This window comes from Heptranchias perlo, chromosome 11 (genome assembly GCF_035084215.1).
Source record: "Heptranchias perlo isolate sHepPer1 chromosome 11, sHepPer1.hap1, whole genome shotgun sequence".
NCBI classification, from domain to species: Eukaryota; Metazoa; Chordata; class Chondrichthyes; order Hexanchiformes; family Hexanchidae; genus Heptranchias; species Heptranchias perlo.
Window position 1 is genome coordinate 12,038,710 of NC_090335.1, and position 27,675 is coordinate 12,066,384.

At 43.7% G+C, this 27,675-nt stretch overlaps 1 protein-coding gene across 1 annotated transcript in view; it reads right to left on the reverse strand.

Annotated features, from left to right (window-relative positions):
• Positions 1 to 27,675, reverse strand: part of nufip1 (nuclear FMR1 interacting protein 1) — a 44,357-nt gene that overhangs the window by 13,686 nt on the left and 2,996 nt on the right. Inside the window, exons 2-7 of the mRNA XM_067992527.1 lie at positions 26,939 to 27,033; positions 20,656 to 20,757; positions 10,833 to 10,895; positions 10,575 to 10,651; positions 1,971 to 2,063; positions 525 to 775 (exon numbers count right to left, since the gene is read on the reverse strand). Coding sequence (XP_067848628.1) covers positions 525 to 775; positions 1,971 to 2,063; positions 10,575 to 10,651; positions 10,833 to 10,895; positions 20,656 to 20,757; positions 26,939 to 27,033 — 681 coding nt within the window. The remainder of the gene's footprint in view (positions 1 to 524; positions 776 to 1,970; positions 2,064 to 10,574; positions 10,652 to 10,832; positions 10,896 to 20,655; positions 20,758 to 26,938; positions 27,034 to 27,675) is intronic.

A 27,675-nucleotide genomic window follows, 5' to 3' on the forward strand; every position in this document is an offset into this window, starting at 1 on the left:
GAAGTTAGGAAACACTTCTACACGCAAAGGGTGGCAGAAGTTTGGAACTCTCTTCTGCAAACGGCAGTTGATGCTAGCTCAATTGTTAATTTTAAATCTGAGATTGATAGATTTTTGACCAAAGGTATTAAGGGGATATGGGGCTAAGGCGGCTATGTGGAGTTAGGTCACAGATCAGCCATGAACTCAGTGAATGGCGGAACAGGCTTGAGAGGCTAAATGGCCTATTCCTGTTCCTATGTTTCTCCCGGTGTTCTGGCCAATATTTATCCCTCAACATCACCGAAACAGATTATCTGTTTGTTTATCTCAGTGCTGTTCGTGGGAGCTCATTGTCGGTGAGTTGTTTCCAACATTACAACAGTGACTGCACTTCAAAAGTACTTGCTGTAAAGCGCTTTGGGACGTCCAGAGGGTTGTGAAAGGCATTATATAAATGCAAATCTTTTTCTTTCTTGTGTCCCATCTTGAAAGTGTCACACAATTATGGTAGATATATACATTCAGAAGTCTCTAACACATACCTGCATCACTTTGTGCCAAAATGCTGAGAGGGTCCACGTCTTTTCCACAAGCTTTGTTTTGTTCCTTGATTTCTGGTATCTTACAGCACGTCCCATTGGGCTGTGTGGGACCAGCCTGTTCCCTTGCATTTTGTTCTTCCTGCTCACTATTGAATGTTCCATCAAAATGGTCTCCATATCCTTTTTTAAACTTTCCGCAGAAGCGTCTTTCTCCCCTGATTTGAGGGCTTTTCCATTTTCCCTTCATTTTGCTGGCAAAAGAAAGGGTCACTAAGAATGTGCCATCACTGTCCTGTAATCCATAATTCAACAGCAAGAAACCACACGAGTTTATAGCTGGAAAGTAAAGGACAGAGCCAGCTTGCCAAGTTGTCACTTCACACTTAAACCCCTACTGTAGTTTTATATGTGGGGATGAAAGAGAAATGGAACAGTCAATTTACTGTAATTAAAAGGCTCACTCAAGAACTAAAAAAACAAACTGTACTTGAACATCACTTGTGAAAATGCTTCTTTAGTGTATAGATACCTAGAAATATCTGCAGGAAAGGAGAACTCAGTGCAACAGTCCACATGTATGCTGATCAGCAACCTACCTCAGCCTTAGGGCATGCATTTATTATTTTTTTTAAATGCAACTCCTCCACGCTCATGGAATGTTCTCCTATCCGTGAAATACAATATTACTAATGCAACCATCACCTCCAAGTTCCCCTCTAAGTCACACACCATTCCGACTTGGACATATATCGCCGTTCCTTCATGGTCGCTGGATCAAAATCCTGGAACTCCCTACCCAACAGCACTGTGGGAGCACCGTCACCACATGGATATATACAATGATTTAATTAAAACAGGCATTTATGTGCAATATTGCGATTGATATTTCTAACTTTGACTATCCAACAATGTTAAATTAGCTAAATCTAGCTGCCCATCTACCTGACGGAACTCAGTGGCTGATCTCAACTAGGACAACAGTGGGGGTACCACAATGAACAAACATGTGACGTTTCATCACAGTACTACATAAAATATAACACTGCAACAGGCAATAGCATCTGTAAACACAGGTACAATGCAAGAAACACTCAATGGGTCTTAGTATTATGTACTAGAAACATAACTGCAAAATTCTAGTGTAATTCTACTTGTACTTTTGGGAAAACAGCATAGAATGGAGCAGCTGAGGTACCGCAATTAGCCCCAAACTTATGGAGCTGGCTGAAAACCCATCAGCTAAAGGTTCCTGCTCCTGATCACTCGAACATTAGTGCATTGGCATCAAGTGAGACTGTTCTGGTTCAATGTGATGGCCTCCATGGTCTAAGAGCCTGGTCACACTCACCTTCAAGACTCATACATGAGCAGCCACTCGGGCGAACCCCAGGAAGGCGGGTGGGATTTTCTGTGCCCAGCGAGACTCAGGAGGAGAGGGACACTTACCCAAACTGCCGTGTTTGCAGCACCTCTCCTCGTTCTTCCTTTTCTTGACCCACTTTCCTCTTTCTTTCTACATTTTCCAAAGTTGGAAAGTTCCTGGGTGATAAAAATAAAACACCGATGGCCCGTCAACAACCTTTTTTTGTTAAAAATGAGAAAAAATATAAACAAGAATTTCAGCCTTTCAACCTGTTTCACTACAGCTCCACATTCATGTTATGACTTGACGTGCATTAAAGTTTTAAATGCAGCTTATGACAGAAATTAAGAAGCTGTTCCTGTTGATTTATTGAGATGCCCTGATCGTGAAGCAGGAACTACACCAAACTACCTGCCATAAAGCATTACTTCTTTTTTCCCTAGTGGGAAAAAACCACTACTGACATCAAGCTGATACAACCTGACACCTGAACTAGGGAACCTTCAGCTGAAATCCTGGGACAACATTATCAGTCGAGGTCACGCTGATCTGAAATGAATGCAATCCATCACTGGAGATGCTGTACCTGGGAGGACTATTAAAAGCAAGATTGAAAAAAAGAATCAGGATGTTCATATTTGAAACAATTTAATTAACAAAAGTTATGGAATAAGAACAGAAAGAGCCAGAAACGGACAGCAAGCCATACAAATGACAAATTAAGAGCAGGATTAGGCCATTCGGCCCCTCGAGCCTGCTCTGCCATTTGATAAGATCATGGATGATCAGATTGTGACCTCAACCCTACTTTCCCATCTACCTACTATAACCTTTGACTCCCTTGTTAATCAGGAATCTCTCTAACTCAGCCGTAAAAATATTCAATGACCCTGCCTTCACCGCTCTCTGGGGAAGGGAGTTCCACAGACTCACGACCCTCAGAGGAAAAAATTCTCCTCATCTCCGTCTTAAATGGGAGATCCCTTATTTTTAAACAGTGGTCCCTAGTTCTAGTCTCTCCCACAAGGGGAAATATCCCCTCAGCATCTACCCCTTCTAGTCCCCTCAGGATCTTATATGTTTCAATAAGATCACCTCTCATTCTTCTAAACTCCAGTGTATATAGGCCCAACTTGTCCAACCTTTCCTCATAAGATAACCCCCTCATCCCAGGAATCAGTCGAGTGAACCTTCTCTGAACCGCCTCCAAAACAATTATGTCCTTTCTTAAATAAGGAGACCAAAACTGCACACAGTATTCTAGATGTGGTCTCACCAATGCCCTGTACAACTGTAGCAAAACATCTCTACTTTTATATTCCATTCCTCCTGCAATAAATGACAACATTCCATTTGCCTTTCTAATCACTTGCTGTACCTGCATACTAACTTTTTGTGATTCATATACTAGGACAGCAAGATCCCTCTGTACCTCAGAGTTCTGCAATCTCTCTCCATTTAAATATACTGCTTTTCTATTCCTCCTGCAAAAATGGACAAGTTCACATTTTCCCACATTATACGCCGTCTGCCACATTTTTGCCCACTCACTTAACCTGTCTATATCTCTTTGCAGACTCCTTATGTCCTCTTCACAACTTACTTTCCTACCTACCTTTGTGTCATCAGCAAATTTAGCAACCATACATTCGGTCCCTCCATCCAAGTCATTGATATAGATTGTAAATAGTTGAGGCCCCATCATTGATCCCTGTGGCACTCCACTCATTACATGTTGCCAACCTGAAAATGACCCATTTATGCCTACTCTCTGTTTCCTTTAGCTAACCAATCCTTTATCCATGTTAATATGTTACCCCCTACACAATGAGCTCTTACTTTGTGTAGTAGCCTTTGATGTGGCACCTTGTCAAAAGCCTTCTGAAAATCCAAGTACACCACATCCACAGGATCCACTTTATCCACACTACTTGTTATTTCCTCAAGGAACTTGAATAAATCAGTCAAACACTATTTCCCTTTCACAAAGCCGTGTTAAATCTGCCTGATTGCATTGAGATTTTCTAAGTGCCCTGCTATAACCTCCTTAATAATAGATTCTATCACTTTCCCTATGACAGATGTTAAGTTAACTGGCCTGTAGTTTCCTGCTTTCTCTCTCCCTCCTTTCTTGAATAGAGGAGTTACATTTGCTATTTTCCAATCTGATGGGACCATTCCAGAATCTAGGGAATTTTGGAAAATTAATACCAATGCAACTACTATCTGTGCAGCCACTTCCTTTAAGACCCTAGGATGAAGTCCGTCAGGACCTGGGGACTTGTCAGCTTTTAGTTCTAATATTTTTTTTTCAGAACCCTTTCCCTGGTGATTGTAAATGTTTTAAGTTCCTCCCTCCCTTTTACCTCTTGATTCACAATTATTTCTGACATGTTATTTGTATCCTCTACAGTGAAGATGGACACAAAATATCTGTTCAATTCATCCACCATTTCCTTATTCTCCATTATTAATTCCCCAGACACTCTCTCTAGAGGACCAACACTCACTTCACTTACTCTTTTCCTTTTTAAATACCTGTAGAAACTCTTACTATCTCTTTTTATATTTCTAGCTAGCTTTCTCTCTCCTTATTATTCTTTTAGTCATTCTTTGCTGTTTTTTTACATTCTGACCAATCTTCTGACCTGTCACTAATCTTCGTGGAATTGTTTGCGTTTTCTTTCAATTTGATGCTACCCTTAACTTCCTTAGTTAGCCACGGATGGTACGTCCTTCCCCTAGAGTCTTTCTTTCTCACTAGAATGTATCTTTGCTGAGTGTTATGAAATATCTCATTAAATGTCTGCCACTGCATCTCTACTGACCTATCCCTCAACCTAAGTTCCCAGTTCACTTTAGCCAGCTCTGTCTTCATTCCCTCATAATTGACCTTATTTAAGTTTAAAACACTAGTCTTAGACTTACTCTCTCTCCCTCAAACTGAATGCAAAATTCAATCATTTTGTGATCACTGCTACCCAGAGGCTCCTTTACAATGAGGTCATTAATTAATCCTGTCTCTTTATACATTACCAGATCTAGAATAGCCTGCTCTCTGGTTGGCTCTAGAACATGCTGTAAAGGTACAAGGCAGGCTGTGATATTTCAGGACCAGAATTAAGGAATGTTCGGAGATACACTTTAAATACATTGACTTGTAATCTTTTGACCACTGGCTGCTAGAGAATCATCCCACACAAATCACACTGACCTTTGCGCAAAGTACGGATGTTGAAGCTCATTCAGCCCAGTTAACTCATCCTGTCAAAGAAACCTATAATATTCCCCCTCCATCACTGCCTCTTGAATGACTCCAGAGTTTTTGCCTCCAAACCCTTTCAGATGCCCATCACTCTGTGTGAAGTTATGTTTCCTGACATCAGCCCTGAACTTGCCTTTTACCAATTTGTACCTACGTCTACCAGTCCTGGTTTCACCTCAAATAACGCTCAGGATTAACCTTTTCTATTACACTTAATATCTCATGCACTTCAGTAAAATCAGCTCCCATTCTCCTCTTTTCATGGAGTCCAAGCGTGTCTAACCTGTACTTTGTTGGCTGTAAAGCACTTTGGGATGTCCTAAAAGGTGCTATATAAATGAGAGTCTTTCTTTCTTTCATAACTCTGTTCTGACACTGGGGGAGGGGTGTGTCAGCCTCGCTCCCTTCTCTGCAACACTTCCATAGTTGGATGTTTCCCCTGTGCTTCAGTGACTTGAAGTGGATGTTGTACACAGGCTTAAAGGGTAGTTGGATCTCTCCAATTCCGTTCTCAGGTTACGTCTACTAAAGTAAAGCTATTTACATAGCAGCTCCTGGGTATCATGAATCTGGCTCAGGAGAAACTAAAGGCAGCTTAGCTTAATGGGTGTAAAACCAAATCATAAGCTGTAGTGCAAACTAGTCAGGTGCATATCGGACCAGGGCAAAGGCAACTGCGCTTTTTAAAAATAGGTCTGTAGCCCTTCCTTTAACATGTCTTCTTCTGCACACCTGTCTGAAAAGACACATACCGTACCTCCTGAAAGTGCCCCACAGATCAGACTAAGAAAACTTGATCCAGGCCACTGCTTCGAAACCTGAAAATCAAGCCCCCAACCAGTCCGGATTGTCCAGAGTTCTGATCGACTTGACTCTGTTCCTCTGTCCACAGTTGTTGCCTGACCTGCTAAGTGTTTCCAGAATTTTCTGTTTTTATTCTGGAAATAGTTTTTTTGGCTAGTGAACAACAAGTGAAAGTAAAACAGTTTTATATTTCGATAGAATACTTTGCATTGTTACACTCTTCAACAAGTTCCGTGTTTCTGCATTGAAATTGTTACTGTCAAATAAATGCCATAAGCGGTTCAGCAGAGACAAAGGGATCCCACTTTCAGATTACAGAAAGGGCTCAACTGAAACCTGATGTGACATACACAATTCTTACTTTTATTAATTATCTAATAACTTTTTTAAAAAAAAACTGGAGTCATGGGAGGGCGTCCCGATGGTTTAGTGGGGTTATGCATTAATAGTGACCAGCAAAGATCACAAAGGTCGATGGTTCAATTCCTGACCTACACGGAATTAGTTGATCTTTAAGGTAGCACTACAATTGATCTCTAAGGTCACCAGGTTGGAAGAGATCAGGAAGGGCTCCATCTCCCAATGGTGGCCCCAGCTGGAAACTACACAATTAAACAGACAATAGAGATCCTGAGAGAACAGGTTCATTCTTCGCTGTGATGCCACCTCCATAGTCAAAGAGCATGTTGATATGCACCATTTAAGCTGAAACGTGAAGAATGATCTATAGGGCAAGATACCAGAGCTGGTGGAAGTGTATCTGCTTCTCTGACATCCAGTCCTGGATGAGCAGAAATTTCCTCCAACTAAATATTGGGAAGACCGAAGCCATTGTCTTCGGTCCCCAGCCACCGACTCCATCTCTCTCCCTGGCCACTGAGGCTGAACCAGACTGTTCACAACCTTGGCGTCCTATTTGACCCTGAGATGAGCTTCCGACCCCACATCCTCTCCATCACCAAGACCGCCTACTTCCACCCGTTTTTGCCTCAGCTCATCCGCTGCTGAAACCCTCATCCATGCCTTTGCTACCTCCAGCTTTGACAATTCCAATGGTCATCTGGCCAGCCTCCTTTCTTCCACCCTCTATAAACATGAGCACATCCAAAACTCTGCTACCCTTTTCCTAAACTTGCACCAAGTGCTGTTCACCCATCACCGCCGACCTAAATTGGCTGGCAGCGTCTGACAATGCTTCGATTTTAAAATTCTCATCCTTGTTTTCAATCCCTCCATAGCCTCGCTCCTCCCTATTTCTGTGACCTCCTCCAGCCCCACAACCCTCCAAGTTCTCTGCGCTTCTCCAATTCGTGCCTCTTGCACATCCCTGATTTTAATCGCGCTACCATTGGCGGCCGTGCCTTCAGTTGCCTAGGCCCAAAGCTCTGTAATTCCCTCCCTAAACATCTCCGCCTCTCTCTCCTCCTCTTTGACCAAGCTATTGGTCACCTGTCCTAATATCTCCTTATGTGGCTTGGTGTCAAATTTTGTCTGATTATGCTCCTGTGAAGCATCTTGGGACGTTTTAATACATTAAAGACACTATATAAATGCAAGTTGTTGTTGTTGTTCAACATATCTTGGAAGAGGTGATGAGGAACTGGGGAGAGGTGTGAAAAGACAACAACCAGAATTCCATACATGAAGAGCATGAGGTCTACCATTGAGGTGGGGCTGGATTATGCTGGTGCCAGTGTATAATCTGAGTGATTCAGAAACAAAGGTCACATTTTGGAATGAACCGGGCCTCCTTTTGCCAATATAAATGTGGCGTTATTTCAATAAATTTTGGAGCCACAATGTGTAGCACAGGGCAAAACTCTTTGCACAAGTGCATTGTGTAAAAATTATCTGACAGCTGATCGCGCAAACTAAATTCATGTCAAGAGGTGGTCGCATGGAACGGGGCTTGGTACAATTCAGAAAGAGTGTTTGAAAATGATTCCACTGTACTAGAATCATTGTTACAACACAGGAGGAGGCCATTCGGCCCATCGTGCCTGTACTGCAACTGGAGTTGCCGACTCTAATTCCATTTTCCTGCCCACTTTTACTTTTCAAATACTTATCCATTTCCCTTTTAAAAGACAGTCTGGTCTCTTGCCTCAATTGCCACTCATGGTAAAGTATTCCACATTCTAATTGCTCTCTCTGAAAAGAATTCTAACTTCCCCTCCTTTGTTCTTCCTGCCGATAAGTAACATACTTTCTACCACAAAACAGAGAGCTTGCAGTCATGCATGACCTGGTCTCCCACCAGGTTCAGGTTTGACACGAGATCACTGGAGAGTTTCCTGCAGAATATTACACATACCGTTCTGCTTGACAAAATTCACCCTGTAGAATTTTCACATAGTTTGTGGCGTGATGTTATTTTTCAATAGAAAGTAACAGAACAAAACACTCGACAAGACTGGTTGTCACCAGGAATTACATTGACGGAAGATTTCACACAATTCGACAAATACCTTTTCCTCCCAAGCATGTAAATTAATTGATAACTTCTATTTACGGATAATTTCGAGGAAGCAATTAGCTCAGGCACATTCCAGTAGCTTTCCTGAATGGCAGCTTTGGCAAGCAAAGAGAAGAAAACAAAACAAACTGGAGAAGGGTCTGTGACATTTTGCTCAAGGTTTCAGTGACGAGCGCAGTGATAGGGGGGGTTTAGTTCAATGCACAATGCTTTTTGCCATGCCTTCCAAAATTGAACTGCGTTTCAGAGAGATCTGTAATTTATAGGCAATCTGTAAGCTCCCTCAAGTGCTGCCCAAGTGTAAGTATCAAAACCAACTAAAACCATGCTGGGTGAAAGCAGGCAGTTCAGCATGAATTGAGCACACACATGCAAAGCACAAAATGTGAAAACAATACAAACTTTCGGAAGTGGCTCAGTTGGTAGCACTTCTGCTTCGGAGGCAGAAGGTCAGGGTTCACGCCCACTCCAAGTACGTTAAGCTATGCCGACACTTCAGTGCAATACGGAGGGAGTGCTTTATGGTCAGAGATGCTTCCTTTTGGATGAGACATCAAACTGATGCCCCGCCTGTCTGCTCTGGGGGACATAAAAGATTCCATGGGACTATTCAAAGAGGAGAAGGGAGTTCTCCAGTTGTCCTGGCCAACAGTCCTTCTTCAACCAGCACCACCAAAACAGATTAACCAGTTATTTATTTACTGTTTTGTGGGATCTTGCTGTGCAGAAATTAGCTGCTGTGTTTGCCTATGTAACAACAGTGACTTCACTTCAAAACCACCTTATTGTACGGGAAGCACCTTGGGATGTCTTGAGGTCATGATATAAAAATGCAAGCTGTTTCAGAACTGGGCACTGGCCTTTAGTGCAGTGCAAGTACCAAGCTGTGAGCCAATTTGCTGAAAGGCAGAGAAGTGCTCAGTAACAGCACAAAGTAAGTGAACAGTTTTCAATCTTCAGAACAAGGTCGTATTTACTTATAAGTATTGATTCCCATTGCAAATGAAAAGGGATAGCTGATGGAGAGGAACACAAAGGAGCGAAAAAGCTGCCTCAAGTCGGGGAAGGCTGCTCATTGCCTTGAATCAGAGGGAGGGACACAGGCAGTGTCATATTAAAAATATAAGGGGAAACAAACATAGATACAACAGAAAATGAGATGGGAAAGTGCATTGGAGAGGATGAGAAGCTCGTGAAAAAGGAATATAAATGTGAATTTTATCAATCAAGGCAGCTCTAAATATAGATTAACTAGTCTCGTGCACTGTTTGTGGGATATTGCTGTGCATCACTTGGCTGCCGCATTTGCCTACATAACAGTCGCCGCACTTCATTGGATGTGAAGTGCTTTCAGACGTTCTGAAGACGTGATCAGGCATTATATGAATGCAAGGCCTTTCTTTCTTTCTCTTCCAGATGGTAACCTTTAAACAGTGAGGATCTAACGGAAAGCCTGGCTGTCACACTATGCTGCAGCACATGACAATTTCCCTCCCCGCCCCTCAGCCAAAGCAGGCGGCCCAGCAGCACCGCAGGTAAAGCCCGGAGCCCACCACAAAAATTCATATGAGCCGGGCCCTGGAACACCCACCGGGGTCAGAGTGCACGGGGATGGGTGGGCACAAAGCCTGTGCCGCCACCAATCCGGCGGGATTCACTGCTCCTCCACACTTTGCCTTCTTGTTCCTTCTAAGTTACCCTGTCCTACACATGATCATTATTATTATTATTCCTCCTCCTCCTCCTCCTCCTCCTCCTCCCCCCTCTCCACCTCCCCCCCCACCAACCCACCTACGGTCCCAGCGTTTTAAACACAAGTCTCCTACTCTAACGCATTCTCTTCAACAACCTCAAAACTGTGAAGCTCCTCACCTCCCGCAGTCTTCCCAACCTCCCACTGTCGTCAGACTTCTAGAACCCAAGTTTGACGTCACGTAAACACAACTTTCTAGCCAGGTGAAAAAACCTAGGCCTAGGTCTGTTTCTTCAGGGATGGTATTTATCAAGAAAGCCGTGCCTCCTGCTCAGGCTGAAGCTGCACCGTAACTCCTGTTATTTCAAAGGCACACCTGTAAACTCTTGATATGTAAACAATATAACACAATCTATAACAATCTATAAGTCACGCGAACAAATGCTCACCTCTTTCTCTCCTCACGCCATTTGGCGATTTCCTCTACTGTATCCAGCTTAATTCTTTTTGCTCCTGGCCCATGTGCCTGTTTACAAATAATAAAGGAGTAAACAAAGATTAGACTGCATTCAGTCACAGCTATCCAACTTGCTCTCACTAAACGATGTAACAGATTGAAAAACGCCAAAACTCAGCACAATAAAGCACTTAATTTGTTTTAATTCTTTACCAATCACATCATTCAATAGATTAAGTACAACACTTACGTTTTTCCAGTGAATCTGAACCAGCTTCTCATGGGCACTGAAACTGCAACCCTTCACTTTGCACTGCCAGAAACAGACAGAAAGGTCTGGGTTAATAATATATTGTACTAGCTCATCAAATTTTATTGGCATCCATCAAGAGTTGTGCCCTCTGTGACCTCAGCACCAAAACTGCAAGACTAATTCACTTTCATTTAATAAAAGTGGTCATTTCCCCTTTTTTAAAAAATTGTTCATTTACTGTTGTTAAAGCAACCCTGATACAAAACTGTGAATTGCTAAAACTTTCCACCTGCTTTTAGTGGAGAAACATTTCACTCAATATCAGGTGGGTGGGAATTTCCTCTGTTCGCTATTTACAGCGCGATTGTAAATGCGTTCTTTATACATGTATTTTTGATCTTGCTGTAACTAGTGAACAGTGGAAACCTTCACCTCACGCGACTAAAGAGAAAAACACTCCAGTTCGCGACGTGTCAGTTTATTGAGCAAAGCAGAACACGAGCCCGCCATTGGTCAGCTCAATTGGAGTAAAAGAATGCACCTAACAGATTGAGAAAGAATCTGACTGCACATTAAGCGAAGGGGGAAGTTAAAAAAAAATATTCACAGAGGGTTATTAGAATGCGGAGTGCTTTACCACAAGCGGCTGTTGAGGCAGAGACTATATCATTTAAAAGGGAATTGGATAAATAGTTGAAAAAGGAGAATATGAAAGGATACAGGGAAAGAGAATTAAGGGAGACAGCTCCTGTTGAAGAGCTAGCACAGGCACGATGGGCTGAATGACCTCCTTAGCTACATTTTTTAATAGTTCATTCCAGTTCAACCACAGGAATGAGTTAGCATAAATGCTGCAATATGTGTTTGTACAATACAGTCAGATTCAGACCAAAATTATGTTTGAATAAATGTTAGAAATGCATCAATTTAAAATTCAGCTGACATTTGCATTTCAATATGTAAGTGCAGCCGAGGCAGTAACACTGTACCAGGGCTGAACAAGAATTCACTACAGAAGGGCTTTGTATGTTACAAGAAGTAATTGTGGTAGGCTTAAAAAAAGATTAGGTCCTGTAACTTGAAACACTGAACAAAACTATTGGAAACATTGCACGCATATTATATTCATCTAATTTCATTCAATACAAGTGAATCGTCCAATAATGGTGTCAGTAGTAGCACCCTCACCTCTGAGTCAGAAGGTCAGCTGAAGTCCCACTCCGGAGACTTGAACACATGATCTAGGCTCCCTAGTACTGAGGGAGTGCTGCATTGTCAGAGGTGCCGTCTTTTGAATGAGACGTTAAACTGAGGTCCTGTTAGCCCTCAGGTGGACGTAAAATCTCCCATGGCATTATGCTTGGAAGAGAAGCGGAGTTCTCCTGGTGTCCTGGCCAATATTTATCCCTCAACTAATATCACTAAAACAGATTACCTGGTCATTTATCTTATTGTCGTTTGTGGGACAAATTGGCTACTGTGTTTCCCTACATTACAACAGTGACTACACTTCAAAAGTACTTCAATGGCAGTGAAACAATTTAGGACATCCTGAGGTCATGGAAGATACTATATAAATGCAAATCCTTTCTTTCTATATTGGGATTTCTCTATTGATGGTCTCAATTTCTTCAGTTGCTTTCAGCTCCCCTCTAAAAGTGATCACAAATTTTCAAAAGAGATCATCGTCTGTGATGTTACTATCTTTTAACTGCTCTGTTTACAGTATGTTTTTGGAAGTTAACCAATCCATAGAAGAGATTTGAGGGATGGTTAAATTCCTTAACCTGAGCACCTACGGGCAGCTGCTGCACAGAATGACACAGGAACAGTTTGCTTGCTCACCCACACAGCTTAGAAATTGGAAACAGGAAGGAAATGAAGTGTGTAATTTCTTTTAAACAAGCAGCCCTCATTTTCAAATATTATATTTAGACAGATTTGATACTAACGTGTAGTATTACCATGTTCCCCATTGAAACACATTCTAATATCAGTGCCAGCCGAAAGAAGGATTTGGATAACTTCCAAGTTGCAGATGACAAGTGGCAGGTAATGACTTATTATTTACACATACTAATTGGAACATTTCCAGTTAATATACAGGTATATTGTTCACACACTCTGATTGAATCACCACAACTGTTTCTGGGTGCTACCTGGCAGGCTACTGAAGAACCAGTGAGGAGGCATTGGGAACTTTAAGATGGACAGAACAGACACATCCCAAAGGTGGATCTAAGGGAGTGTGCTTATAATGTCTGGTTTTATACCTAGGGTGGGAGCACTCAACACACACATACTGTGACCTGCTACACCGTCACAACGTTGTTTCCTAAGGATTATTGGGAAGCAATACCCTTCTTCCACGGCATATTTCTCACTTGGACACTGAGCATGCTTTGGTAGTATATGAAAATCTATTTAAATTTGCTCCCTGAAGAGCATGTGTAATTTTTTTTGAAGAATGCATTTGTACAACAATTTGCATTTATATAATGCATTTACATCCCAAGGCACTTTACAGGAGTGTAATCAGACAAAAATTGACACAGAGCCACAAATGGAGATATTAGGACAGATGACCAAAAGTTTGATCAAAGAGATAGGTTTTAGGGAGTATCTTAAAGGAGGAGAGATGGAGATGCGGAGAGGTTTAGGGAGGGACTTCCAGAGCTTAGGGCCTAGACAGCTGAAGGCACGACTGCCAATGGTGGGATGAAGGAAAGTGGAGATGCACAAGAGCCCCGAATTGGAGGAGCACAGAGTTCTCAGAGAGTTGTAGGAGGTTACAGAGGTAGAGAAGGGCAAAGCCCTGGAGGGATTTGAACATAAGGATGAGAATTTTAAATTTGAGACGTTGCTGGACCGGGAGCCAACGTGAACGGGAGTGCGAATTAGGATACAGGCAGCAGATTTTGGATGAGCTGAAGTTTATGAAGGATGGAAGATGGGAAGCCGGCTAGTAGAGCATTGGAACAGTCGAGTCTGGTGGTAAAAAAGCATGGATGAGGGTTTCAGCAGCAGATGAGCTGAGGCAGGGGTGCAGACGAGAGATTTTACAGAGGTGGAAGTAGGTGGTCTTAGTGATGGAGAGGATATGTGGTCGGAAGCTCAGCTCAGGGTCAAATAGGCCAAAGAAGCAAACAGTTTGGTTCAGACTCGATGTCCAGGGAGGGTGATGAGTCGGTGGCTAGGGAATGGAGTTTGTGGCGGGGGCCAAAGACAATGGCTTCGGTCTTGCCAATATTTCTGCTCATCCAATACTGGATGTTGGACAAGCAGCAGCACAATTTGTAGCATCTGCATTTTACTTAGCACCAACGCTAGTTTGTAATGCAAATTCAGCCTGAATCCTGAGTTAAGTGGCATGACACTCCTTGGAGAAGGGACTTTCGCTCTGAATTAAATTTAGCCTCAGCGTAAAGCTGAATCCACTGTGTACTAACAGCACCTCCGACAACGCAGCACCCCCTCGGTACTGTACTGCAGTGTCAGCTCAGGAGGAGAGCGCAGCAAAAATCTTGCTGCAGAGCAACTCTTTCGCGCCTTGGTCAATGACAGACGGAGCAGCAAAAGCTGAATGGAGGTCAACGTAAACTGTAGATATACTGCTCCCTTCAGCTTCTGCTCTGTTCAGCAAGGCAGCTTCCTATCTCAGCAGCTGGCAGACTTACTGCACATTAAAGCACAAGCAATTTTTCAAGCAGTACTTATAGCATTACAGTACCAGGTAGTGGACTATATTTTATTGTTTGCTACTACATGCAGGTGGATACTGTCTGTTGAGTTCGGCCTTCTCTTGTGTCCGGAAGCATGCTGTTTACAGAAATAGAATTTGATTTATTTTTCCTATCATCCCCGTGCTCAATGTTACTGACCCTTAAATCCCAAGACGTCTGACGAGAAGGTTCAACTGTACCACAACAACAGAAAAGATACACAAGCAAACTAAAAAGTTTTATATTTGTGGAAAATTATTAGTAGGACTAATGATATAACAATAGTCAAATTGTAAGTCGTTAAAAGTACAATTGGCTGAGATTGTACATGAGTGCGAACAGATCTGATAACATTTTAACCCATGTCCTACTGAAGAGGGAACTATGTGGTTGGCTCAGTAATGTTATGACTAGCATTAAAGTGGCAGAGATCCCATGTATCACATTCTGATTTTTACACACAGACAAATTTTTTTTTTTTAATATCGAGTCTGCTTTTCTTCATGCAGCTGGAAGAACGGGTGGAACAAGGTCAGAGACTCCTCCGTGACCCATTCCACGACACAACCAGTGCCACACAGTGAGATTACCAGTGTCTGGGCAGCCTTGCTGGAGCGGGGTGAAAAGTTGTGTAAGAGGGAGCGTGCAAGTGTCAAGCGTCAGCCGCAAGAACCTTCATCCTCAAAAGCATCACCAGTTGGGTCAACCTCTCGGAAAGTTGAATGGAAACTCACGGCTCAGATCAACATATCGGGTACATACAACTACCCTGCAGCTCTTGGCATAAACGTGTTTTTCATGCACAAGTAAAGTCAATTGATTAAAACACAAGTTTCCACATCAACGTTTCACTTGCACGCTGACCGGGAGCTGGAGTCCAGTTCTCTGCATTGAGCTACTCTTTCTAAAACCACTCCATTTACACCATGAGACAGTCCCATAAACAATGGGGGGGGGGGGGGGGGGATTATGGCCACCAACAGCCTCTCTGCCTTCTCTCACTAAGCTGTCCTCTTTTCCAGTACTCTTCACTGCAGCCTTTTCTCAAATGAATATATTTTGGAAGATATATGACAGAACACTTTGGTGTAATCCTTCTATGTCACTCTTAATCACGGGCAAATTTATTTTTACACAAACAGGTTCATTCTAACAAAGTGAGTATCGACAACACTGTGTCAGCCAATGAGTTGGAGGCAGGACAGGACTTACGGCAGGACAGTGTATTTTACAGTCTATTTAAACAGAATCTCTACGAATTACAGCAAACTATGACCGAAACTACAGCAAAGTCTCCCAATAAAAGCAGGATTATTTCTCCAGCAGTGAGTGGAGGAGAGTTACATAATACAAATTATGCGCGTAAAATCAATCCCAGTCACTTACAGCAGTGTGGTCTCCAGGCGTGACTGACGGGAGAATGAAGCAATTATCTCCATTCTGGCCAGGACTTGTGGTGTCACCATATGCAGCCTTATTCTAACCTAGGCAAATTATTCCACCACACCTGACTGGGTCATTCTTCCCACATGAAGAACTCCCAGGCCTCACTTCCATTTCTCAGCAGACCACAAAGACATAAATAAAGCAGTGCTGCAGAAGGTCCATTAGTAAAAAAAAATTAATGTAAAATTCATTTGAATCTGATTTGAAGCACAAATGAAAGCAATGAAAACTGCTACCGTATATATATGAATATAAGACAAGAGATTTATTGTCTTGTTTGGCACCAGAGGTTGCCTTATGCTGCTAAGCACTGCTCAGGGCTCACAGCGCTTTGACAGTTTGCAAGTTTGGGAGCACAGAATTTTTTTTTTACAGTCGGCTGAGGTGGCTCAAAATGCCTGTCACCTTCAGTTATTTGGAAGACTGATCTATATCATAGGGGCTGAGCAGCACATTGGGCCTCTCAACCATCGAACTGCAAGTGAGCTTTTCAATGAAACTACTTACTGACACTTTAAACAGCTGAGCAGTGCTTGGCTCAGAGTGCTGGCTTTAGTCCAAACATCTGTCTTTCCTGTAGGGATAACTTTACTTTGAAAATGAAATTACTACTTGTATTTTTGAACATTAGGAGATAAATAATTTTTTTAAAATTAAAATAAGCAGTTTTGGATTAGAACATGTTAAACCACAAAACCTATTTGTTTAATTGGTTCCCTTTCGTGGCTAAAATAAGTTTTAACAAAATTATTAAGCTAGACAAAAAAAGCACAAAAGACATGTTAAAAGGAGGCTGAAGTGCCTTTTCCCCCACAGAAAAATAGCAGAATCTCAAATCAGATGTGATGCCAAAGCTAGGTGATCAAAATAGATTTCTTATAAATGGCAGGCATGATTTTGAAGCATTAGCAGGAGCTTGGACTGGAGTTGGAAGAGAGAAATGACATTTAAATATCACAGCGATGGAGGGAACTAGTGGAAGAAAAGCTGAGCAATAGGTGGTAGAGATGCGCTGGTTGGAATACCCCAGCCAATAGGTGAGAATATTGGTGGATAGGGGATTTGTAGCGTGGGCATCCAAGGATCATGGATTGTGATTTTGAGGCAGTACTTAGGGTGGAGCCATCTTATATGTGGGTCACCTTATACACAAGAATATATGGCAAGAGGGAGGCTTGCTAAAACCGGCGCTGATGCTGAAGCAGGTGACAATGTGCCAGGCCAACCCTGCAGGATATCCCACGGTCAGCCTGTGTACACAGCGAGGTCCCGGCCCGTCAGCTGGAGATTGTCGTCAGTCAAGGGCAGGGAACACCACGCAGCTGCAGCTCTTAAAAGGGTGCAGCAAAGGGGAGGGTTGTGCAGTTCACAGGACTAGTGTACAGTCTGCTTAGCAGGAAGCTTGCAGACACAATAACTTCTGTGTCAAACAGCCAAAGGACACGGGTGCAGTTGAGTAAAAAAAATGTTAATAGCTTCATAAAAACGGGCAAGGCAAGACTAGCCAGTATTTCACTATATCAAATAGGTGGGAAAATGGTACACGCCACAGCGAGTTTCCTCTCACCCAGTTTAACCATAACCGAGACTGTATGCTCAGTCCTCAAAAGGCTCTTTCCAAGCTTCAAATACAGAACCAAAATGAAAGAAAGACAGACTTGCATTTATACAACGCCTTTCACGACCTCAGCACGTCCCAATTAAGTATTTTTGAAGTGTAGTCACTTGTAATGTAGGAAATGTGGCGGCCAAGTTGTGCACAGCAAGCTCCCACAAACAGCAACAAAATAATGACTAATCTGGTCACCAGGGAGAACTCTCCATCTCTTTCAAATATTGCCGTGGGATCTTTGACATCCACCTGAGAGGGCAGATGGGGCCTCAGTTTAATGTCTCGTAAGAAAGACAGCACCCTCCGACAGTGCAGCACTCCCTCAGTACTGCAGAGTCGTGTTGATCAGAGCCCGCTATTTAGTTCTTGCTGCTCACAAAGGTGGCTCAGCAGGAACTTCTTCTGGGACCCCATCATGCTCTGCTCATGATGGGCACCCAACTTCCACCCCACACCTTTCTGGGTGGTAAAGTTGTGCAGCTTGCAGCAGATCTTTTGAGACCCTGATGGGACTGTAATGTAAAACATCCTGATCTGTCAGTTATCTAAAACACTGTTTCATGATGTCTGTACAACGAGTTCAATAATGATCCCGCTGGCTGCATAGGCCTTGCATCTGTGTTCAGCTACCGTCTGTGGTTGCCTCAATAACGTCAGGAGCTTAGGCTGAAGAGGATAGCCTTAGTTTCCGTAGTGCCGCTCCCTGAAGCCTTCTCTCTCTGTCAAATAATCCTGACACTGCTTGCCTTATAAACAAAGGCGTTGTTACTGCTGCCTGAGAAGCAGGTATTCACTTGCCTGATGCAGTGTTGATAGTCACTGATCACCTACACGTCAATGGAGTGAAAGCTTTTGCAGTTCATGAAGGCGACATTAATCCAATTGTGTTCGGGGGCACATGTGTGCCATCAATGACGCCCTAGACTTTGGGGAACCTTACAGTGCAAAAAAAATTCCACTGCCCTCTCTGTGTTCTGCTGGTTTGCCATGAGGCAAGTGACAACATGCTTTGATGAGCAATGCATCAGTGAACTATAGCAGTGAGCTATGGCTTGGTCTAAATGTTGCCATGAAACCTTTGAGACTCGGGCATAAACGTTCAGGGCTACGGTGATCTTGGCTGCCACTGGCAGTGCTGGCCCCTGTAGCGCAGCTCATCAGTGGGTTAGATTCAAATTGGCACCACAACTCCATTGCCGCCTCCCTGCCAAAGCAAGGCCTGAGAAAGCAGTTCTCTCTTGGATATTCCCAGGTATGGGTGCCTGGGTCTGTACACATGGCTGTAATGGATAAGGATAGCTGCAGCCAGTCTGCCTCTGACATCCCTCTTTTCATCCCCTCCTTTTTTTCCCCCTCCTCCAATTAACACAAAAGAATAATCCCCCATTGGAATTCCCATTTGCAAAATTTTAATTGAAGCAAGAGAATATCTTACTGTCAAGACTCCTGGACGAAAAGAAAAGCCAAAAAACAGCAACACTGGAAAAACTCAGCTCTCACAAACCCGAAGGATAAATTCCACTTCCACATCTGTCAGCCTACCACTCACTGCTCATTTTATACGGGGCAAAATGCATGTACAGCACATTCCCAGTGAGAAAACCAGGAACTGGCACATGCACTGGTGCAATATGTGTGTTATTTTAATTCTAGTGTTGAACTACAGGCCCCTACACATGGCACACATTGAGTAGATATCCAGCAAGATGAATCAGTGCTCGAGTCTACAACCAAGTGTCCATTGCAATGCACCACCATAGCCATGGCGACGGGGAAATTTACCCTGTATATAAATTCCTATGTAAAACATACCCTGTATGGATTCCTACATAATTTCAGTCAAAAGCGGTTAGGTGACATGATCTGGTGACAAGAGGCTGCTAATGACCTCAGAAAGAATCCTATTTAAAACTTTTTACTGTCCAGGTGAAGATTATAAAAGTGAACGGACCAGACTTTGGAGAGTTCAATGTACGAAACAGAAGCCTGCAATTTAACCCATAAACAGACCATGGAACAACTTTTTGGCCAAGTTTTATATAGATGGCAGGTATAAAATAGCCTCAAATAGCCTGATTGTGTTTAATTTGTACACTTTTTTTGTTACAATACTCAAAGCTAAAAAGATAAAATGTGCAGAGCCTCCACTAACTTTGGACTTTTTGAGAATCCTATGGACCTTTCTATCAAACATTGAAACTGAGAACACACACAAGATGGTTATTATGGACTTGTCTGCGCAGATTGGACTGGTCTGGCATGTCTGAAGTAACTAGTGAGAAAGTTTGTTGCAGCTAAGTAACGGTTATTATTATAATTATTCTGTCACCTCAACTGTGGAATAAGTGCTGAGGGTTTCAGGACTCCGCAATTCAGCCTTAATGACCCTTCTCAAATCAGTACGTTCTGTCCCTCTGACTAATTTACAAGTCGATAATTTTATTTGTTTTTTTGCTGGGGAAGGGAATTCTTCTCATTTCAGGCATCCGGCATCAGCGAGTTGAGCGCTCCCAGTGTAAGGTATTGCACAGCCTGATATAGAGTGAAGTGCCCTCCGCTCTGGCCCAACATGCTTCAACTCCAACTTCGAAAGAGCTCTTCCTACCTACACGAGTGTAGAATTTTTGCCCCCCATTTCCCCACACCAACCATGCTGAATCCTGTCTGAAGGACAGTGGCAATTGGTGCAGAATGAGGGGCAATTTTGTGCTGTCGTCCCTTGTCCGCTCGGATCTCATTGAGATTGCCCAAACGGGACGCTTACAGCCAGCAGAGGATAATTTCATCCCATCAGCCTGGGCTGGACCTGCACTCAAGTTCCTGAGGTGAAAGGCCAGTGTTTAACCCACCGCCCCGCATCCAGAATCGTGACAGGGCAAATGGACGCCGTGCATTACTTCAATGCCGCTGGTTCGGGCGCTGCAGCTTGGCTTACCCGGTCATTCGGACAACCCCCCCCCCACCGCCCCAACCATGCTCCGTAAATGCAGTACGCTGTTCTGCTAACTGTAGACACTTGGACAACTTGCTGTACTCTTACCTGGATGTGCTGAGACATATGCTCGCTGTATTTCTCCTGGTTTTTGAATCCTCGGTCGCAGGTGTCGCAGTAGTGTGTGTACACCGGTTCCTTTTTCTTTTTCTATTGGAAAGCAAACCAAAAAACAAATTGGTTAAGTGGCTATCCCCATGTTATAGAGTTCCAATGACAAACCACAGCTTAGAGCTTCTGGGCACAATTTAGGAACAGAGTAAGAGAAGTAGGCCATTCAGCCCCTCGAGCCTGTTCCGCCATTCAATGGGATCATGGCTGATCTGTATCTTAACTCCATTTATCCACCTTGGTTCCATATCCCTGAATACCCTCGTCTAACAAAAATCTATCAATCTCAGTTTTAAAATTTTCAGTTCAATATCCACAGCCTTTTGGGGGAAGAGAGTTTCAGATTTCCACTACCCTTTGTGTGAGGAAGTGCTTCCTGACATCATCCCTAAAGGTTTAGCTTTAATTTTAAAGTTTTACCCCCTTGTTCTGGACCCACCAGAGGGAACAGTTTCTTTCTATCTACCCTATCAAATCCTTTAATCATCTTAAATACCTCAATTAGATCGCCTCAGTCTTCTATACTCAAGGGAATACAAGCCTAGTCTATGCAACATGTCTTCATAATTTAATCCTTCTAGCCCCGGTACCATTCTGGTTCATGGTTCATTTTGGTTTCCTCAGCTGGGTGATGAAAATCATTATTAGTTATTGGAAAATTAATTAGCCTAGCAATTCCAAATAAAATCACTACAATTATGTCGAGTGACGTTATCTAGTGTACTGTGCAAAACACACTAAATTGGCCCATGAAAGGGAGATGATCACCTCACAAACCTACTTTGTGCCAGTCATTTTCCCCCCCAAGAATCTGTAGACTGATATCAGACATCACACTTCACATAAAACACCGAATTACTACTGAACAACCTTAAACAAAAAAAGAGAAACAGTTATTTCCTGCTGTGTTTCTGACCTTAAGGTACCATATCTTCTCCCAAAGATGAAACAAGCAGCTGCCAATCTGAAGAAACTTGCAACAACAGTATTAGCTTCTCATTGTCCTCATGACCCATTTAGACCATTTACCCAGAGTGAGGACCTGAGCATTTGGCCCTAAAGGGACAGGATTGGTTAGCATCTAAACATCACAGGCATACTTCACACCACAAAATACCAATACCACAGGTGATCAGCTAATCAAATAGAGTATCCCACCTGCATCAGGATCTATTACCATCATGATTTGAAAGTAATTAATTGACAAATATCTACCTCTCTTACTTTGCCTACGTAATAACAGACACTGTACTTCAAAAGCAATATGTAAAGCACTTTGGAGCTGTTTTGACATTAAAAGTATTTCATAAATTGAAATACATATTTATGTTCTCATGAAGGGCAATGCCTGAAACGTTAACTTGTTACTTCTGTCAACAGATGCTGTGCCAGACTTGGAGTGTTTGCAGGATTTTCTCTTTGTTTAGATTTCCAGCATCTGCACAATTTTGTTTTTTGATTCATTTTTTCAGGATATCCTGTGTCATTATCTCCCATTTCCTAACTATTTCTAAATCCTCTGGCTAACTTTGCGTGCATATATTAAGAAGTGTCAGCCGTGGCTCAGTGATAGCACTCTCAACTGAGTAAGAAGGCAGTGAGTTCAAAATCCACTCTGGAACTTGAGCACACAATCTAGGCTGACACTTCAGTGCAGTACTGAGGGAGTACTGCACTGTCGGAGGTGCTGTCTTTCGGATCCGACATTAAAATGAAGCCCCGTCTGCCTTCTCAGGTGGATATAAAAGATCCCAGAGCAGTATTTGAAGAAGAGATGGGGGAGTTCGCCCCAGTGTCCTGCCCCATATTTCTGCTTCAACCATCATTAAAATCAGATTAACTGGTCATTTATCCTATTTGACGTTTGTGGGGCCCTGATCAGTGCAAACTGGCTGACGTGTTTGCCTACAAAACAACAGTGACTGCACTTCAAAAGTGATTCATTCATTGGTCCAACAAACAGCAATGTAATAACTGACCAGATAATCTGGTTTAGGTATTGGTTGAGTGATAAATGTTGGCCAGGTCACCAGGAGAACTCCCTTGCTGTTCTTCAAAATAGTGCCGTGGGATCTTTTACGTCCACTTAAGAGGGCTGATGGGGCCTCGGTTTAACGTCTCAGTAGAAAGACAGCACCCCTGTAGTAGTGCACTGGTGTGTCAGTCTACATTATGTGATCAAGTCCCTGAACTCACAACCTCTGCCCCACAGGTCTGTGCTACCACTGAGCCAAGGCAGATACATTTTGACACAAAGCATTTTGGGATGTCCTGAGACGTGAAAGGCTCTATATAAATGAAAGTTCTTTTTTTAAACCTCCTGCGCTGCTAAAGACATCAAACCCCATGCTGGATACAATTCTATCATCACCAGTCACTCTCTACTCCTCATCCAAATAGCCATTAGTCATGTGAGTCCAGACAATGACTATTGGCAGACAACTTAACTACAGAGAACATGAAAACTGCCACTCATGATTCCCACTTTCCAGCAGGAGTCACTGGATAACAAAGAAGCCTCCTGATTTCCCCCTCCCCAACTCAGAGTTGGTGGGACCAGGTCAACTCATTCACAACAGCCCAGGGATAGAACCTGCCACCTTCCTGGTCTGTGTGGCTCAGGAACTCACTATGTTATCCAGCTTTACTTTTAAATTTAGTTCCCCTATATCTTTTGTCTTCAAGCATCTGCCAATTTTGCTACTCAACTAACCACTAGGAGGCACAACAAACCTCCCTGTGATATTGAAAACAGCTGGCTGAGGAGCAGCGTCAGTTTGGCTCAGTTGGTAGCACTCACCTACCTTGGAGTCAAAAGGTTATGTGTTCAAGAGTCACAGCAGCACTTGAGTACATAATCATAAAGTCATAAAAAGAATAAAACCGGACGGACCACCCAGCATCAGACACAACAAAGGCAAACCAAGACCAGTCAATCCTGCAAAGTCCTCCTCACTAACATCTGGGGACATTGGGAGAGCTGTCCCACAGACGAGTCAAGCAACAGCCTGACATAGCCATACTCACAGAATCATACCTTTCAGCCAACGTCCCAGACTCTTCCATCACCATCCCTGAGTATGTCCTGTCCTACCGGCAGGACAGACCCGCCAGAGGTGGCGGTAGTGATATACAGTCAGGAGGGAGTGGCCCTGGGAGTCCTCAACATTGACTCCGGACCCCATGAAATCTCATGGCATCAGGTCAAACATGGGCAAGGAAGCCTCCTGCTGATTACCACCTACCGTCCTCCCTCAGCTGATGAATCAGTCCTCCTCCATGTTGAGCATCACTTGGAGGAAACACTGGGGTAGCAAGGGCACAGAATGTACTCTGGGTGGGGGACTTCAATGTCCATCACCAAGAGTGGCTCGGTAGCACCACTACTGACCGAGCTGGCCAAGTCCTGAACGACATGACTTCGAGACTGGGCCTGCGGCATGTGGTGAGCAAACCAACATGAGGGAAAAACCTACTTGACCTCGTCCTCACCAATCTACCTGTCGCAGATGCATCTGTCCATGACCGTATTGGTAGGAGTGACCACTGCACCGTCCTTGTGGAGACGAAATCCCGTCTTCGCACTGAGGACACAGTGCCACACATGTTGGACGGTCACCGTGCTAAATGGGATAGATTCAGAACAGATCTAGCAGCTCAAAACTGAGCATCCATGAGGCGCTGTGGGCCATCAGCAGCCGCAGAATTGTATTCCAGCACAATCTGTAACCTCATGGCCCAGCATATTCCTCACTATCATTACCAACAAGCCAGGGGGTAAACCCTGGTTCAATGAGGAGTATAGAAGAGCATGCCAGGAGTACCTAAAAATGAGATGCCAAACTGGTGAAGCCACAACACAGGACTACATGCATGCTAAACAGCGGAAGCAACATGCTATAGACAGAGCTAAGTGATTCCACAACCAATGGATCAGATCAAAGCTCTGCAGTCCTGCCACATCCAGTCATGAATGGTGATGGACAATTAAACAACTAACGGGAGGAGGAAGCTATGTAAACATTCCCATCCTCAATGATGGCAGAGTCCAGCAGACAAGAGACAAGGCTGAAGCGTTTGCAACCATCTTCAGCCAGAAGTGCCAGGTGGATGATCCATCTCGGCCTCCTCCCGATATCCCCACCATCACAGAAGCCAGTCTTCAGCCAATTCGATTCACTCCACGTGATATCAAGAAATGGCTGAGTGCACTGGAGACAAAAAAAGGCTGTGGGCCCAGACAACATCCCAGCTGTAGTGCTGAAGACTTGTGCTCCAGAACTAGTCCCACGTCTAGCCAAACTGTTCCAGTACAGCTACAACACTGGCATCTATCCGACAATGTGGAAAATTGCCCAGGTATGTCCTGTTCACAAAAAGCAGGACAAATCCGGACAATTACCACCCCATCAGTCTACTCTCAATCATCAGCAAAGTGATGGAAGGTGTCGTCGACAGTGCGATCAAACGGCACTTACTCACCAATAACCTGCTCACCGATGCTCAGTTTGGGTTCCGCCAGGACCACTCGGCTCCAGACCTCATTACAGCCTTGGTCCAAATATGGACAAAAGAGCTGAATTCCAGAGGTGAGGTGAGAGTGACTGCCCTTGACATCAAGGCAGCATTTGACCGTGTGGGGCACCAAGGAGCACTGGTAAAATAGAAGTCAATGGGAATCAGGGGGAAAAATCTCCAGTGGCTGGAGTCATATCTAGCACAAAGGAAGATGGTAGTGGTTGTTGGAAGCCAATCATCTCAGCCCCAGGACATCGTTGCAGGAGTTCCTCAGGGCAGTGTCCTCGGCCCAACCATCTTCAGCTGCTTTATCAATGACCTTCCCTCCATCATAAGGTCAGAAATGAGAATGTTCGCTGATGATTGCACAGTGTTAAGTTCCATTTGCAACCGCTCAGATAATGAAGCAGTCCGTGCCTGCATGCAGCAAGACCTGGACAACATCCAGGCTTGGGCTGATAAGTGGCAAGTAACATTCGCACCAGACAAGTGCCAGGTTAGGACCATCGCCAACAAGAGAGAGTCTAACCACCTCCCCTTGACATTCCACGGCATTACCATCGCTGAAGCCCCCACCATCAACATCCTGGGGGTCACCATTGACCAGAAACTTAACTGGACCAGCCACATAAATACAATGGCTACAAGAGCTGGTCAGAGGCTGGGTATTCTGCGGTGAGTGACTCACCTCTTGACTCCCCAAAGCCTTTCCACCATCTACAAGGCACAAGTCAGGAGTGTGATGGAATACTCTCCACTTGCTTGGATGAGTGCAGCTCCAACAACACTCAAGAAGCTCGACACCATCCAGGACAAAGCAGCCCGCTTGATTGGCACCCCATCCACCACCCTAAACATTCACTCCCTCCAACACCGGTGCACCATGGCTGCAGTGTGTACCATCTAGAGGATGCACTGCAGCTACTCGCCAAGGCTTCTTCGACAGCACCTCCCAAATCCACGACCTCTACCACCTAGGACAAGGGCAGCAGGTACATGGGAACACCAATACCTGCACGTTCCCCTCCAAGTCATACACCAACCCGACTTGGAAATATATTGACGTTCCTTTATCATTGCTGGGTCAAAATCCTGGAACTCCCTACCTAACAGCAGTGTGGGAGAACCTTCACCACACGGACTGCAGCAGTTCGAGAAGGCGGCTCACCACCACCTTCTCAAGGGCAATTAGGGATGGACATTAAATGCTGGCCTTGCCAGCGAAGCCGACATCCTATGAACGAATAAAAAAAAAAAATCCAGACCAACACTTCAGTGCAGGACTGAAAGACTGGTGCCAGATCAGATGTTAAACCGAGACCTATCTCTCTGTTTAGATATATGTAAAAGATCCTGTGGCACTATTCGAAGAGAAGGGGAATTCTCCTGGTGTCCTGACCAACATTACTCCTTCAACGAACAGCACCAAAATCATATTAGCTGGTCGTTCATTGAATGATGTTTATGGGACCTTGCTGTGCGCAATTTAGCTGCCACGTTAGCCTACACATCAACAGTGGCAACAATTCTGAAGTAATTCATTGGCTGTGAAGCGCTTTGGGACATTCTTAGGATGTGAAAGGGGCTATATAAATACCCCTAGGAGGAGAGCATCACTAATTATTAAAAACAAGTGGCCTGTCCAAACTAAATATGCAGCAGAGAATAGTGTCAGAGTTGAATTGTGGGAAATCTGCATTACCTTGTGTTTTCTGGAGTCATATTGGTTGGTGTTTGGAGACCATTGGGATGAAGCTTGCTGGTTTGACCACTTCTGGTTAAACTGGTTATGGTTACCTGGTTTAATTTATGGATAAGTGAGAGAGAGTTAGGACCCTAAATAGACATTAAAAAGTTTCACCAAACTCAAGTCAACAGCTAAACATGCTAATAGACTATTCAATGAAGGAAGTTGCTGAAGAGGATTGACTGTACCTGTCAGAGAAGAAGGCACCAGCTTATTGTTGGAGGCTCAAATATACTTTGAACCTTAAAATAGGTATTCTCACCCACAGAAGCATCCCTGCTATTGCCCAGGGCTGGCACCTTGATCTGGTCAGCTCGAGAGTTCCCAAACCACGTTTACCTCACACACAGTATATCTCCATTCCACAGCTTGCGTATGGCACAGTGACGCTCAGGCTCATTGGCGCACCAGCTGGGACGGGGTAGGAGGTGTGCGACTTAAGGAGCTATTTACTTAGTGACGGTGTTTCATCATTTCTGTACAGACAGACCAGGGCTGTAAATCATTTCTCCCTTTAGAATATTTACACTAGCAATGACAGCAGTTTAAAATGAGACAAAAATTACACTCTGGAGCATTATCTGATAGATTCTGAAATATTCTGGATTAAAATTTGCTGGAACGATCCAGAATGACACCCATGTACACCTTCTCTGAACACTTAAGTGGTTTGGAAACAGTGAGGATGTGTT